The 14,307-nt window shown below is 36.0% G+C and overlaps 1 protein-coding gene across 2 annotated transcripts in view; it reads right to left on the reverse strand.

The window, feature by feature from the left end:
* The window catches only part of LOC106873410 (ceramide kinase-like protein), a 195,833-nt gene that overhangs the window by 72,081 nt on the left and 109,445 nt on the right, over nt 1-14,307 (reverse strand). For both annotated transcript variants that reach the window (XM_014920765.2, XM_014920764.2), the window contains exon 3: nt 80-379. In XM_014920765.2, the coding sequence (XP_014776251.1) occupies nt 80-379 (300 nt within the window). The remainder of the gene's footprint in view (nt 1-79; nt 380-14,307) is intronic.

Raw genomic sequence — 14,307 nt, forward strand, 5'->3', positions numbered from 1 at the left:
TATATATATATAGGCATATACATAGACAGTATACATGTATATATCAATAATATTCAAAGAAGTAAATAGCAAAACCTACCAGCAAGAATGTTTTCTATTTCTTCCACCCATTTCTTACATAGTTCTTTGCAGGGATTGGAAAATACAAAGCTCTTCTCCAATAGTTTATTTCCGGATTGTTCTTCGTAAGTAAGAATAGAAATGCCTATACAGAGACCTTGTCCTTCAGCCAGGTCTTTTGACCGTCGGTGTATAATACGAGCACCGTACATATTTTTAAATTCAACACAACCGTCATTAGACAGAGAATCTAGACTCGATAATTTGGTTCGTTTAAGCATTGCATTGAAGAAAGTGGACTTTTGACGACTGGAGCCATCTGAAAATAAAATTAATACAGAGAGTTTTTAACAGAGCTAATTATCATACATTGGTAATTAATATAACATAATTGGTGAAGTAACAGCAGAAAGGTAAGTTAGTAGAAAACCAAGTCAAGGAGAGTATAGCTATTTATAATTGGCCCTTACTTTCTGTGGTCATGTAATCTTCTAGAAACAGGAGTCAGATTACATTCTATTGTCTTTAAAAGGAAGATTATGTCAGATAATGCTGTCTCTTATAAGAAAACAGAATAGTCATGGCTAGAATGTTCTGGATCACAGGTTTTCTGATTAGAGATGGGCTGAGATTAAGTAACAGCAACAGCAACAACAACTAGTGGTAGAGGCTTAAAAAACATTTGGTAATATCTAACTGAATATTGATACTTTACTTAGGCACAAGGCTAATACCATTGGAGGTAAGAGGTTAGAATAAATCACTTCAACTGGTTACTACTTTCATTACTTTGGTTGTACAAGGTTTGAACTTGCAATCAAGAGAAATACAGATGTATTAATGAATTAAGTCCACTACATCAACTAACAATAAAACTAACTACTCAAGTATTCTTGTCATAGATTTACGTCTTCTAGCATTTCTGGAAATAATAATAATAATAATAATAATAATAATAATAATAATAATAATAATAATAATAATAATAATGGTGATGATGATGATGATGATGATGATGATAATGATGATAATAATAATAATAATGATAATAATAATAATAATAATAATAATAATAATAATAATAATACCAGGCAGTGGCTTGCATGGCTTTTGATTTTAACTGATTGGAAAAGATATCATGTATATGTTGTCTTGGTATAAAAGATTGGCTACAGCAAATATTCTGCTCAATATCACAGATATATAAGGTCAGTTGCTTGACCTTAACCAGTTGAGCATGTCCCTTAGTGGCTGATGATATGTGCATCACTGATCATGAGCAAAAGTAGTGGGGAAGGATTATAGCCATGTGTTGAGAGGAATTCTTTGGGTTTGAATAATTCACCTCTGGAAACATGAATGTTTCATTCATCATCTCTAAACAAACCTTATTCAGGGACCTTTTAGAGTGGGATGGGTTACTTGACCTGAAGAAAATTCTAATTGGGCCACACCTGCAAGGCCATGCACTGTTTATCTTGATATGAGATAACTATTTCGTGCATATATGGTTGTGATGCATTGTTCCTGGTGTACCCTTATCAGACAGGTAGTCATGATAGGAATATTGGGCTTCATATATTTGTCCCCCAGTGTCACTTCGATGGCATACACTGCTCTCTCACTCAATCATAATAATAATCCTTTTTACTATAAGCACACCACCTGTAATTTGGGGGAGGGGGCTAGTGGATTATATTGACCCCCAGTACTTGGCTGACATTTTTTTTTATCACTCACAAAAGAAGGAAAAGCAAAGTCAGTTTTGATGGAATTAAAACTCTGAATGTAAAAGCAAATGGAATGCCATTAAGCAAGCAAGTTGTGCAGCTGCTAACGGATCTTTTTTAAAACGGGGGCCACATTTTTCATTAATGTTTTACGTAGTGTTTTTGGTACCGAAAGACTTTCAAACTTCGTATACTTATCTATTTTGTGTTATAGAACAGAAAAATATTTTTGTATTCGAATTTATTTCATGTAAAAAATTGTCTTATTTCGATAATTTCAACCAATCACTGACAAGTATTCAGTTGTTTACATTTACTCCTTTGGATGATTAAGCGATGTAAAGCGTATTTAATCTCCATACCTTCGTTTTATTTGCTTTTTTCATTTTAAATTTGCTTTAACCCTAACCCTAACCCTAACCCTAGGGTTAGGGTTAGGGTTAGAGTTAGGTTTAGGGTTAGGATTAATTGTTTCAGAATCGTTTGTTTATGTAGTCGGCACTTAATGTATATCGGCTGAATGGACGTCAGTGATTGGTTGAAATTACAGAAATACGACAACTTTAACATGGAATAATTTATGGATTTCTTTTTTTTTTAAGAAGACTAAGAGAAAAAGATGTTTTATATGACACATTCTACCAGTGTTCCAAGTTTCAAAGTGTTTCGTTAATGAAAAATGTGGCCCCCGTTTTAAAAAAGATCCCTGCTAACAATTCTGCCAAAATAATAATGGTTTCAAATTTTGGCACAAGGTCAGTAAGTTTGAGGGCTGGGTGAAAGTTGATTACATCGACTCCAGTGCTCAGCTGGTACTTGGCAGAATTTCAAATCAGAATGTAAAAATAGACAAAAGGCTCCTAGTAAAGTAGTTGGTATTAGGAAAGGCATCCAGGTGTAGTAACGATGCCAAAGCAGGTAACTGGAGCTTAGTGCTGCTCTCCAACTTTCCAGATCCAGTCAAACTGTCTAACCCATACCAACATGAAAACAGATACTAAATGATGATGATGATGATGATGATGATTAGGCAGTGACTCTCATGGCTTTTGATCTTAACTGAATGGAAGTACTGCTACGTACATGGTATAAAAATGGGTTACAGCAAATATTCTGCTCAATACCACAGATTTGCTAGCCAGTTGCTTGACCATAACTGGCTGAGCATATCTGTCTTTATGTTCTTAGTTGAAATTCCATGAGGTCAAGTTTATACCTGTGTAATTATTTCTGTCTAAGGTGCCACCTTTATCTTTGTAGCAATTAACTATAATGTTGCTACACCAGTCATTGAATATGTCTCTCACAGGACAGCCTGATTAACTATATAGGTGACTAGGCCACATCCTACTCCACCAGATATTTTAAGCATCTCAGCAGTGATTCTTGATGAATCACAAGCTTTTCCTGTCTCCATAACTTTAATTGCTTTATCTACCAAGCTACTGTGGAGGCGCAATGGCCCAGTGGTTAGGGCAGCGGACTTGTGGTCATAGGATCGTGGTTTCGATTCCCAGACTAGGCGTTTTGAGTGTTTATTGAGTGAAAACACCTAAAGTTCCACAAGGCTTCGGCAGGGGATGGTGGCGAACTCTGCTGTATTCTTTCACCACAACTTTCTCTCACTTTATCTTCCTGTTTCTGTTGTACCTGTATTTCAAAGGGCCAGCCTTGTCACACTCTGTGTCACGCTGAATATCCCTGAGAACTAAGTTAAGGGTACACGTGTCTGTGGAGTGCTCAGCTACATGCACGTTAATTTCACGAGCAGGCTGTTCCATTGATCGGATCAACTGGAACCCTCGATGTCGTAAGCAACGGAGTGCCAACAACCAAGCTACTGTCTATTCAGATAGCTGGATCCTCTGTTGAGGTCACATTAGGCACTCTCCTTTTCCCATACACTCTCTACATTTGGCAGCCTTTCTTAGTGGCACTTTCAAGCCTCTTTCTTTGCAAAATCACTAATTGCAAGGGAACTATTATCAGTGTGAATGCACTTCTCTCCTCCATCATGATTTTCTCTGACACACTGTCTTATAATCCAAAATACTTCAATCCATTTTTCCTCACACCACGGAACATTGACGAACTTCTTCCTTTCTGCTTCTCCCTTAGCTTAACATAGATGTCTCCCAGCTGCCCTTCTAGCCACCTGATATAAAGCCAGCAATTTGAGTGAATGGCAATAGTCATTACCATTGGCTTCTGTACTTGACTGGTACAGTCCCTTTGGTAGTTGATAAAATAAAGTAAGACTTAAACTCAGAAGATAAAGAGCTAGAAGAAACAGAACAAAGCAATTATTCTGACAGATTTCTGCCAGCTTGCGACCCTGGCAATAATAATATTATTATTTTTAATAATAATAGTAATAATAATAATAATAATAATAATAATAATAATAATAATAATTGATGTATCAATACCAGCAGATGACAACGTTTCTCTAAAAGAAATGGAAAAACTTTCAAAATACAAAGACCTGGAAATAGAGGTAACTCGAATGTGGAATCTAAAAACAGAAACAATTCCTATCATAGTAGGTGTCTTAGGTATAATAAAAAAATATTCAGACAAATACATAACAAAAACACCAGGACTTACAAATATATATAACATACAGAAAATTGCACTACTGGGTACTGCACACATTCTACGCAAAACACTTTCAATACAGTAAACATAAGAGCACCACAGCAATCCACAGCACATACCCAAGGCGCACAGAGCTGCGCTCGGTAGTGAAGTGAAAGCACGTTATAAAAATAAAACTACTGAACAATAATAATAATAATAATAATAATGACAGAACATTGATGGAAAGAAAAGGAAATGAACAACCTTGGTGAAAAAGAAGACTATCTGAAGAGATAAGTTCCCTGAACAGTGGAATGTCAATACTTGACAGTAAAAGAAAAGGAGAATTGAAGAATTATTGCAAATTTGAAAAATTGAAGAAGTATGGTGTTGATATGAAAGGACTGAATGTTGTAATTGAAGAACTAAAGCAGTGCATACTTGCCAAGAAAGCATAGCTAACCAGGTTTGAACAATGGATTAAACAATACCAGCAAAGCTGATTGTTTAGAATCGACCAAAAAAGATTTTATGAAGAAATTAATGATGATATAGAATGCAAAAGATTAATTTCTGATGTTGATGGAAGTCGACAGTTTTGGAGTAAGATATGGAGTAAACAAAAACAACACAATACTGAATGGCTCTGCAGCCTGAAGCAAATAGCTTTTTATCCCCAGTAAGAAGCTATCCTCTTTACCAAAGATAGTATCAGAAATATGAGCAAAAAGATGAGCAGCTGGAAAGCAGCAGGTCCTAACTGTGTACAGAGATTTTGGATAAAGAAGTTCAGTAGGTGCCATAAATTGATTTCAGAGCAGTTTAATGAATTGATTGATGGAGAAGAAGAAATCCCAGGGTGGTTGACCAAAGGACAACCAGTGTTGTGCCTGAAGGATTATCAAATGGAAATGGTGCTCACAATTACAGGTCAATTTCTTGCCTGTCATTAATGTGGAAGTTATTGTCAGGAGTGATTGCAGAAGATATGTACAAATTTCTTGATAATGACATTTTACCAATGGAACAAAGAGGATGTTGGAGGAGATGCACGTATACTAAAAACCAACTATTGATAGATAAAATGATAATGTAAGATTGTCAGCAAAGGGGGACAAATTTTGGGGAATGGCCTGGATTGACTACCACAACGCTTACGATATGATTCCCCATTCATGAATCATTGAATGCTTAAATTTGTTTGGAATTGCAAGGAATGTAATATGTTTTCTGAAGAGAAGTATGGTGGGTTGGAAAGCTGAGTTGACATCATACAGTCAAAGCTTGGGCATCCTGGGCATCAGGAGAGAAATTTTTCAATGAGATAGCTTATTTCCAATGCCTTTTGTTCTTTGCATGATCCCTTTCACCTTGGTGCTGAGAAAAGTGAACCTAGGATATCAGTTAAAGAGAAAAGCTCAAAGAATCAACCTCTTCTTCATGAATGATTTGAAACTGTATGACAAGATGAGGTATAAGTCCATTGTTTTAGTACTGATATTAAAATGGAATTTGGACTCAAGAAGTGTGATATAATGACCCTGTAAAGAGGCCAGGTACAGTCCCTGGCAGGGATAGAATTATCAAAGAGAGAAGTGATGAAACAAATTGAAAAGGAAGGCCATAAATACTCTGGAATACTAGAGTTCCATAAAATCATGGTGAAGGAAATGAAAGAACAGCTGAAGAAAGAATATTTCCAAAGACTAAGATTGATATTGCACTCAAAATTGACTGGATGGAATAAAAACCAAGAAGTAAACACATGGGCAATAGAAACACTTTGGTATGGAACTGAAATTATAAACTGGCAAAAGAAAGAACTGATGAGCAAGGATGTGAACACCAGAAAATATTGACAGTGCATGGAGCATTCCATCCCAAGAGTGACACTGTTAGGTTATACCTGTCCAGAAGAAAAGGTGGGAGAGATTTGATCATTTGCCAGGATTGTGTGAAGCAGAGGAAAGAACTAAGGGCAGTCTGTAAAAGATGCCCTAGAACCATTGCTGAAACATGAAGATGTCTAGCATTATTAAAATTGATAATTATGTAAAGACAGGAAAACCTGAAGAGGAAAAGAACCCCCCAAAAGAAGTAGCATGGAAAGAAGGAAAAAAATACAGTCAATTTGCAAGAGATAGGAATGCTAAGACAGATACAGAAGACCAGTGGTTATGGATGAAAAAGAGTGACCTGAAGGTAGAGACAAAGGCATTTATATGCATGGCATAAGAACAAGGACTAATGACAAACTATGTGAAGTGCAGAATTGGCAACACAGCTGAGAGTAACAAATATAGAATGTGTGTTGAGAGGGATGAAGCAATATGGTACACTGTCAGTGAATCCCTGAAATTAGCACAACGCAAATACAAAAGATATGACAATGTGGCAAGAATGATCTATTGGAAGCACTGTGAAAATTACAAAGAGCAAAAGCATGGCATGACCAAATCCCAGAAGGAGTTGCTGAGAATGAAGACAACAAAATGCTGTAGGATGCACTGATTCAGTGTAACCATCAGATTAGACATCAGAAGCCTGACAGTGTTGTGGTGAACAAAAAGGGAAAACACTTGCATGATAATCAACATAGCATGTCTCATTGACAACAAGAGTAAAGAGAAAGAAGAAGAAAGAGTGAAGAACTACAATGATTTGAAGAGGGAAAAAAACAGGTTGTGGAAAATGAAGAGAGTGGATGTTACACCAATAGTAATTGGCACACTTGGGAGTATCAGCATCCAACTACCAGCATGGCTCAAAAAGAGAGGTGCAAATTTAAAGACTGAACACCTACAAAAATCATCATTGCTTGGAACTGCAATAATAATAATAATCCTTTCTATTACAGGCACAAAGCCTGAAATTTTGGGGAGCAGATAGTCTATTACATCAACTCCAGTGTTACTTACACTGGTACTTAATTTATCAACTCCAAAAGGCAAAGTCAACCTTGGCGGGATTTGAACTCAAAACATAAAGATGACGGAATGCCACAAAGCATTTTGCCTGGCAAGCTAACAATTCTGCCAGCTAGTAACAACAACAACAACAATGGCAGCAACAACAACTGTCAATGTGTTCTTGCTTTAGACAGCAGTTAAATACCTGCTATAGATAGCAGCTAAATATTTCTCAACTTGCTCATTGGTGTCTTAGAATGAAGAACACCTAGGATAGCCATGAAAGCAACAAAAAAGGCAGTATGGGTATGGTCAGAATACCTTTGATTTTAGGTCTACTAGTTCAGGATATACTTGACAACCCAACAACAATAACTATCGTATGTCATGTCCTGTCAGGTTTTGTTTGTTAGTGTAAAAACAAAGTTGTCTTCCCATCAAATATGAAGAAGACACTGCAATTCAGTGGAATCAACTACAAGTAAGAGAAGAAAGAGAATTAAGAATAATTTCAATTCTAAACCAACATATCTAAACACCTAGTTGTGCTTTCATTATAAACACAATACTTACTGCTGTAGCATTTCTTTAAATATATTTAATATATTTTTATATTTGTTTTTGTTTTAATTTTTGTGTTTGGTTGTTGTTATTTACTTTTTGTTTGGAATCCTGTTATATTGGCAGCAAGTTGAAGACATCTTTAAGAGAAGTCTCTCAATTTATCTGAAATAAATGGTAAATCACGTTATATATAGAAAATATAGAGGTGGGAGGCCAATATAACCTGACAAGTGATAGTAAGACTTGTCATAGAACCATAAAACTGCCAACACAACTCTACAAGAGATTATGAGAGGAAGTCGGTGGTGGTGGTGGTGGTGGTGGTGGTGGCGGCGGCAGTAGTGGGTGGTGAGAGGTGTTTGGTTTTGTGTGTAGGTGTGGGGGGTTCACATGTGTAGGTGTGTGGGCATGCGTAGGTGTGTGTGTGTGCATGCGTAGGTGTGTTGGTAGGTGTGTGTGTAGGTGTGCATGCTGTGTGAAAGTATACATGATGTGTGTGTGAGCATGGATGTATTGTTGTGTGTATGTGTTTAAGGAATATATCATGTGTGTGTTTGTTTGTGTGTGTGTGTGTATATGTGTGTATGAGAAGGTGATGTGACAGTGACTGTGTGTATTGTGCGTGTGTGTGTTAATGCGTAGATCTCTCTCTTTCTCGTATATTTAACATTTGCTTATTTGCATGTGTAGATACACACACACACACACACACACATACTCAAACACACATGCACATACATACACACACATTTCTTTCTTCTAAAGTATAAATAGTTGAATGTGTGTGTGTATGCGTGTGCATGCGTGCGTGTGTGTGTGTGTGTGTGTGTGTGTGTGTACTCATTCCGACATAAATATTTACAAACACCCAAATATTTACAGATACACAAAGATAAAATTTGTTACACACAATCATGTGTATAATTTAATTAGTTTTTATGAAGAAATATATGTATCTTTAGCATTACTCTGAACTAATCCTGTTGTTAAAACCTATTGTGAGAACATACATAGCTAGCAACTAAGATATCATGATTTCAGTCTAATTAACTCTTTTCTTTCAACTTCTGAGCAATGAAAAAATCACGATTTCTTAGACTATGTCTACAACAGTTGATATATGATAGCAGAAAGTTGATAATTCTCTATCAGTTCCTTCAGTTTTTAGACTGTATGTTTTCACTAGAGATATATTTATATTTATACACACACATGCAAAAGTAATTAATTCAGTATGCAGTATAACATGTTACACAATGTTTCTTTTACACTTATTGTCAATATACATCAACACATGATTTATTAGAGAAATAGAAATAGAAGTAGTTTGACTATTCTTTATTCATGTTGTTTCATATTTAGTTCCTCTACTTTATATTCTGAGTTCAAATCTTTCAGCACAAAAAATAAAGTTCAAAATGTGTTCATTATTTTTTAGCAAGATAAAATACATATCTTATGCTTTTAGAATTTATTAGCATATACATGTGTGTGTGTCAACTCTTCTGTTTTTAATCATTTGAAGTCTTTCTATAAGGAAGGAACTGGTTTGGAACAAAGGCACAAAGCTCCACTGTTGGAATGTAGATAACAAAAATGTTACATTTCGAACTTGAGGAATGTCTTGCATGTTTTTATTCATGCATGTATCATCATCATCAACATCATCATCATTTAATGTCCATGTTGCATGCTGGCATGGGCTGGATGGCTTGACAAGTCATGAGTTCCGAGATTGCATCCTGCTCCAATGTCTGATTTTTTACTATCAACCAATTTACAGCATGTACTGGGTGCTTTTTTTTTGTGCCACCTGCACTATTGGGGTTACCATTTAGCTCACAGAACTACAAATTCTTGGGTGGGGGAAAGTTTCATGCAAGTGACAAAGATTAAACTTTGAGAAGAGTGGGGATCAGGGCAGGTTCTTGTAGAATATTTGCATGCCTGCTCACATGTAGTAAGGAAGCGGGAGGGAGAAAAAAGATAATGCAAAGAAATAGATATTGGTGATGAAGAACCTTATTGGGCTCACAAAGCTCAAGGTAAATAGAAGTGGGTGGGTGGGGGTGTGGTTTGCACAATTCTATGGGGAGCAGAAGGTGAGGGGATGGGGAGACAGACTGTAAATTTAGAGTAGAGTTTAATGGTGGATGAACAATGAGCCATGAGTTGGGAAAGAAATAGGGATGCTGCAGAGAGCTGGGGTGGTGAGTGGCAGGATAGCAATAATGATACAGTTGACTGGGGAAGAACAAGAGGGAGAGATGACATGGTTGGGTAGTCTGCAAGAGGTGAGTGGGGAGAAGGCAGGTGTAGTGTGTGATGGGAGGAAAGTTGGCTCAGGGGTAGAAGGTGAGTCACGGTAACTTGGGTGGAGAGCACAATATACGATATGCAAAGTGTATCCAGAACTTAGTTTTATTGATGATGGTGGGTCTTTATGAGAACTTCATATTACCAAAGATTCTAGGTCTTTTTCGTCTTTTCTATTAGGCTCAGGGTCTCATGGTCAGCCTATGCCTTCCTGGGTTTTTCTTCTCCAAATTCCAGCCACATTAAGCGATTAGCACTTTTTTTATACAGCTCTCTTCAACCAGACACATTACTTGTCCATACCAGCACAGTCTTTTTCTTATATACAGCATCTGATTCCTCTGGAGCCCAGTTTTTCACTCAGCAATTTTGTACTTACATGAAACATCCAACGGAGTATGATTACTTCATTTCTTGCCAGTCTTCTCAAGTTTTCTGCATTCAAGGCCAATGTCTCCCTACCATGTAGCATTGCAGTTCTAACACAAACATCATACAATCTGCCCTTCCTTCATGCTAAGGAAAAAGATCTTTGTTATCAGCAATGGTCGTAGCTCCCTGAACTTTCTCTAGCCAGGCCTTACTCAAGCTACTATAGTTTCGTAGCAACAACTTCCTTTGCAAATTACATCTCTGAGGTAACAAAAGCTATGAACTGTTTCTAGCAAGTTGTCGGGGAATTTAAGAAAATCAGTTTCTAGTGTAATCTAATGTACCACTCCAACAGTGCTTCTATCACATATGAAGCTTACATTCTGAGATAGTCTGCCATTGATTCCACTATATTTCCTGAGTGTCCATAGCACATGCTGCACAACAAGTACAATGTATGGAATTTATACCTACTCTTTTTCTACATTTCAAGCAAGGCTATTTTTCTGAAGGTACAAGGGTCATGCATTTTTTCCAGCTAACTAAAACTTTTGTCTTTGCTAGTTTACCTGAAGGCCTTGCAATTCCAGGTTTAGCTTCCATGCCTGGAATTTCTACTCTAATTCAATTATAGATTCAGCTATGAGGACTAATCACCAGCATATAGGAGTCCCTATGGACAGCTAGTCTTAAACTCTGCTAAGATAGCTTGTAGGACTCTGATGAATACGAGAAGAATGAGGTAGACTTCTACTTGTATTCTAAATCCTTTATTGAAGTCATTGCCAACTCTCACTTTACTTACTGCATCCTTGTACATAGCTTGTGCCACTCACACAAGCCATTCATCTACAACAATTTTCCTATGTGATCCCCAGATTACTGAGCATGGTACCCCATCAAATGTTTTCTCCAAATCAATGACAATCAGGAATAGCATTAGGTTCTTATCCTCATAAGAAAATTGCATCTGTGGTAACTCTTCTAGGGACAAAGCCAAGCTGCTTCTCATTCAGGTTTACTCTATCATAGATCAGTTGGATAATGACTTCTTCTGTGATGCTCATAACCTAGTCAAGTAGTTTGATGTCTCCATAGTTGCTTCTCTTTAAGGCATAACCTTTGCTCTTGGAGCAATTTACAATGTGACACCTTCCCAAATGACTTGGCACACGTGCTCCTCATCATGCTCTCTCATATATGTATGTATTTGACCAATGAAGCATTGGTTCATTGGTACAGTTCAGGACTGATTTAATATTTAAATCTGGTGAGAACATTAAGAAAGGTATGAATTTCTTTTATACTTTTAGATATTCATCCCAAGGAAGATTATAGATTAGATATGAATAATGTTGTTAGACTGAGAAATTTGATCAAAAGAGAGGAATTGTTTAAAGCAGGTTGTGATGTTTTATTACAAATTCTGCTTTTTTAATATAAAATTTCAGTCAAAACTGGAACAAAGTTCGATAAGAGATTGCAACAAAGAATACATAATGTCAGAATAATTCATAGTAACCAGATATATGTGCTGCTAATGAAATCAATTAAAAGAGGGAGACCTACCTAATATTAGAAGGAGTTACAACAATACTCAAGTTTCATTGGGGAGTTTCTTGTAGTTAAGTATAACACCCACTTAGAAATGAAGGTCTCTGAGGGGACTAAAGAATCTCATCTAAAAGGTAGATTGATCAAGAGGTTTTGGTAACCTGCTCTAAAATTAAGTGCCAAGGTGTAGTTTCTAGTTGATTTTTGCAAGCTCATGTCATATTAACACTCAAACTATTTGTGTAATTAATTATAAGGAAGTAAATTGAAGGCACCCTAAAGAGCAATGATTAAAATTAAATTGTATGCACTGTAGATTCAAAGTGGTAAGACCTTTGTTGAAGTATCTGACTCCTAAGAGAAATCCTTCTCATTGACAATTTGTGTGAAAGCGTGCTAAGCTGATCTATGAATGATGTCACCAAACGACAGGACTCATGTTTCTGTGCTTCATCAGATACAGATTATCCATTGTTGACAGCCCACTAAACAGGAAATGATAAACCTAATTAACTTGATGATATATGCGAAGCTTTGTTAAGCCAAAAGTAATTAATCAAAGGCACATTAAGCAGTGATGTTTAAATAAAAGCTGAGTACATTTATATTTAACATGTTTGTATTCATTCAAACATGGAAAGACTTCCACAGCATGAACTGTTACAGAAGAGAAATTTTTACAATAGACGTTAGATACATAAATTTCATTAGCAGCAGTTATGATAAAGGCAGTTTAGATATTTAGTTTTAGAATCTTTAACCAGATTGCGTAAAGGCATTAGCTTAAGTGTTGGGTGTTAGAAAAATATAAACAAAGTGCAGTAGGGGGTATTAGTTGCTCCTGGATGAAATTCCCAAATGGATAGTCTGCATATTGTTCTTATTGTTTGTGTTTAGCCCCAGATCAGCCATGACTGAGCAGACTTATCATTCTAACCATGGCCATCCTGTTTTTCCAGACAGTTTTAGATTATGTTATTCAATATATCATTGGTGGTCATGTTGTTGTTGCTGCTTGATTCTAGGCTAGCCTTGACCTATGGTCAAAGACATCCAAGCTATGACAGCAGTGACCAAAAATGTGCACAATAGAGAAAAGAGGCGAGAAAAATGAGCAAGAAAAGTGAATCGCTAAACTGTATAAACACCAAAAACAAAGTAGAAATCCAACAAGAATAAGAGCAAATATGGAAAGATAATGTTTAATAACAAAATAAAAGAAAAAGAATGAAGAAAATTTTTTGAAAAAGATTTAAATAAAAGAAAAATTTAGAAAATTAAATATCTTTATATTTTCCCTGAAAATACTTCAAAATCTATGAGACTTATGGGAATGATAACAAAATTGGTATTTGAAGATAATACAGATCAAACACCTACGCAACCATAAGCTGTCATATTTTCTTGGAGTTAGTAGTCAGCAAAGAAATGTAAGTAAAAGATTTATAATATATAAAGCAAAATGAGATTTGTGTAGACTATAATTAAAAAAAGAAACAAATACAGACACAGTGGAGCGAGTAGAGAAAAAAAGAAAAAGGTAAACTGGTGTGTTACACAAAAGAGAAATATGAGCAGAAATTTGACAATAGAAGGAGAAAATATGGTAAATGAAGCACCAAGCAGGTACAGCTGGTATATACAAATGTATAATATTTCTTCTATAAAAAAAATCTATAATATAACTGCATAATTTCATAGACACACACTAATATATAAATTTTTATATACTTATTAAAGATATTTCAGATTGTTCTGCTCATATCCACAAACAGATGCATTTATATGCATAACATATAAAACAAAGATTTGAGCAAAGTCGACTCCAACATCAGGACCAACTTCATGCAATCATGAAGGCATACTGGCAAAACGCTGCTCCTCTAACCTTACCTGTCATTGTGGTTTCATGGCACAAAGCAAAGGCGGCTTTGACATCCACTCAAGGAAACAAATAGTAAATGATCCACAAGCACTCAAGCAAACTGAGTTCTCAACTTGTTTCATTTGTTGAAAGGTTTGCTAGACACTAACAGGATTCAAGAAACACATTTGTGTCCATAGAACATGATTAACACCTTATTTTACTGAACCCTCATGTTGAAGTGAATCTAATGATTTTTGTGTGTTTTTAAATGGTTTATAAACACCTTCCATGCTGCAATTGTTTATATATATATATATACTTGGAAATGGATGCGTAGCGTTCAATTAAATAATAA

This window comes from Octopus bimaculoides, chromosome 8 (assembly GCF_001194135.2).
Source record: "Octopus bimaculoides isolate UCB-OBI-ISO-001 chromosome 8, ASM119413v2, whole genome shotgun sequence".
NCBI classification, from domain to species: domain Eukaryota; kingdom Metazoa; phylum Mollusca; class Cephalopoda; order Octopoda; family Octopodidae; genus Octopus; species Octopus bimaculoides.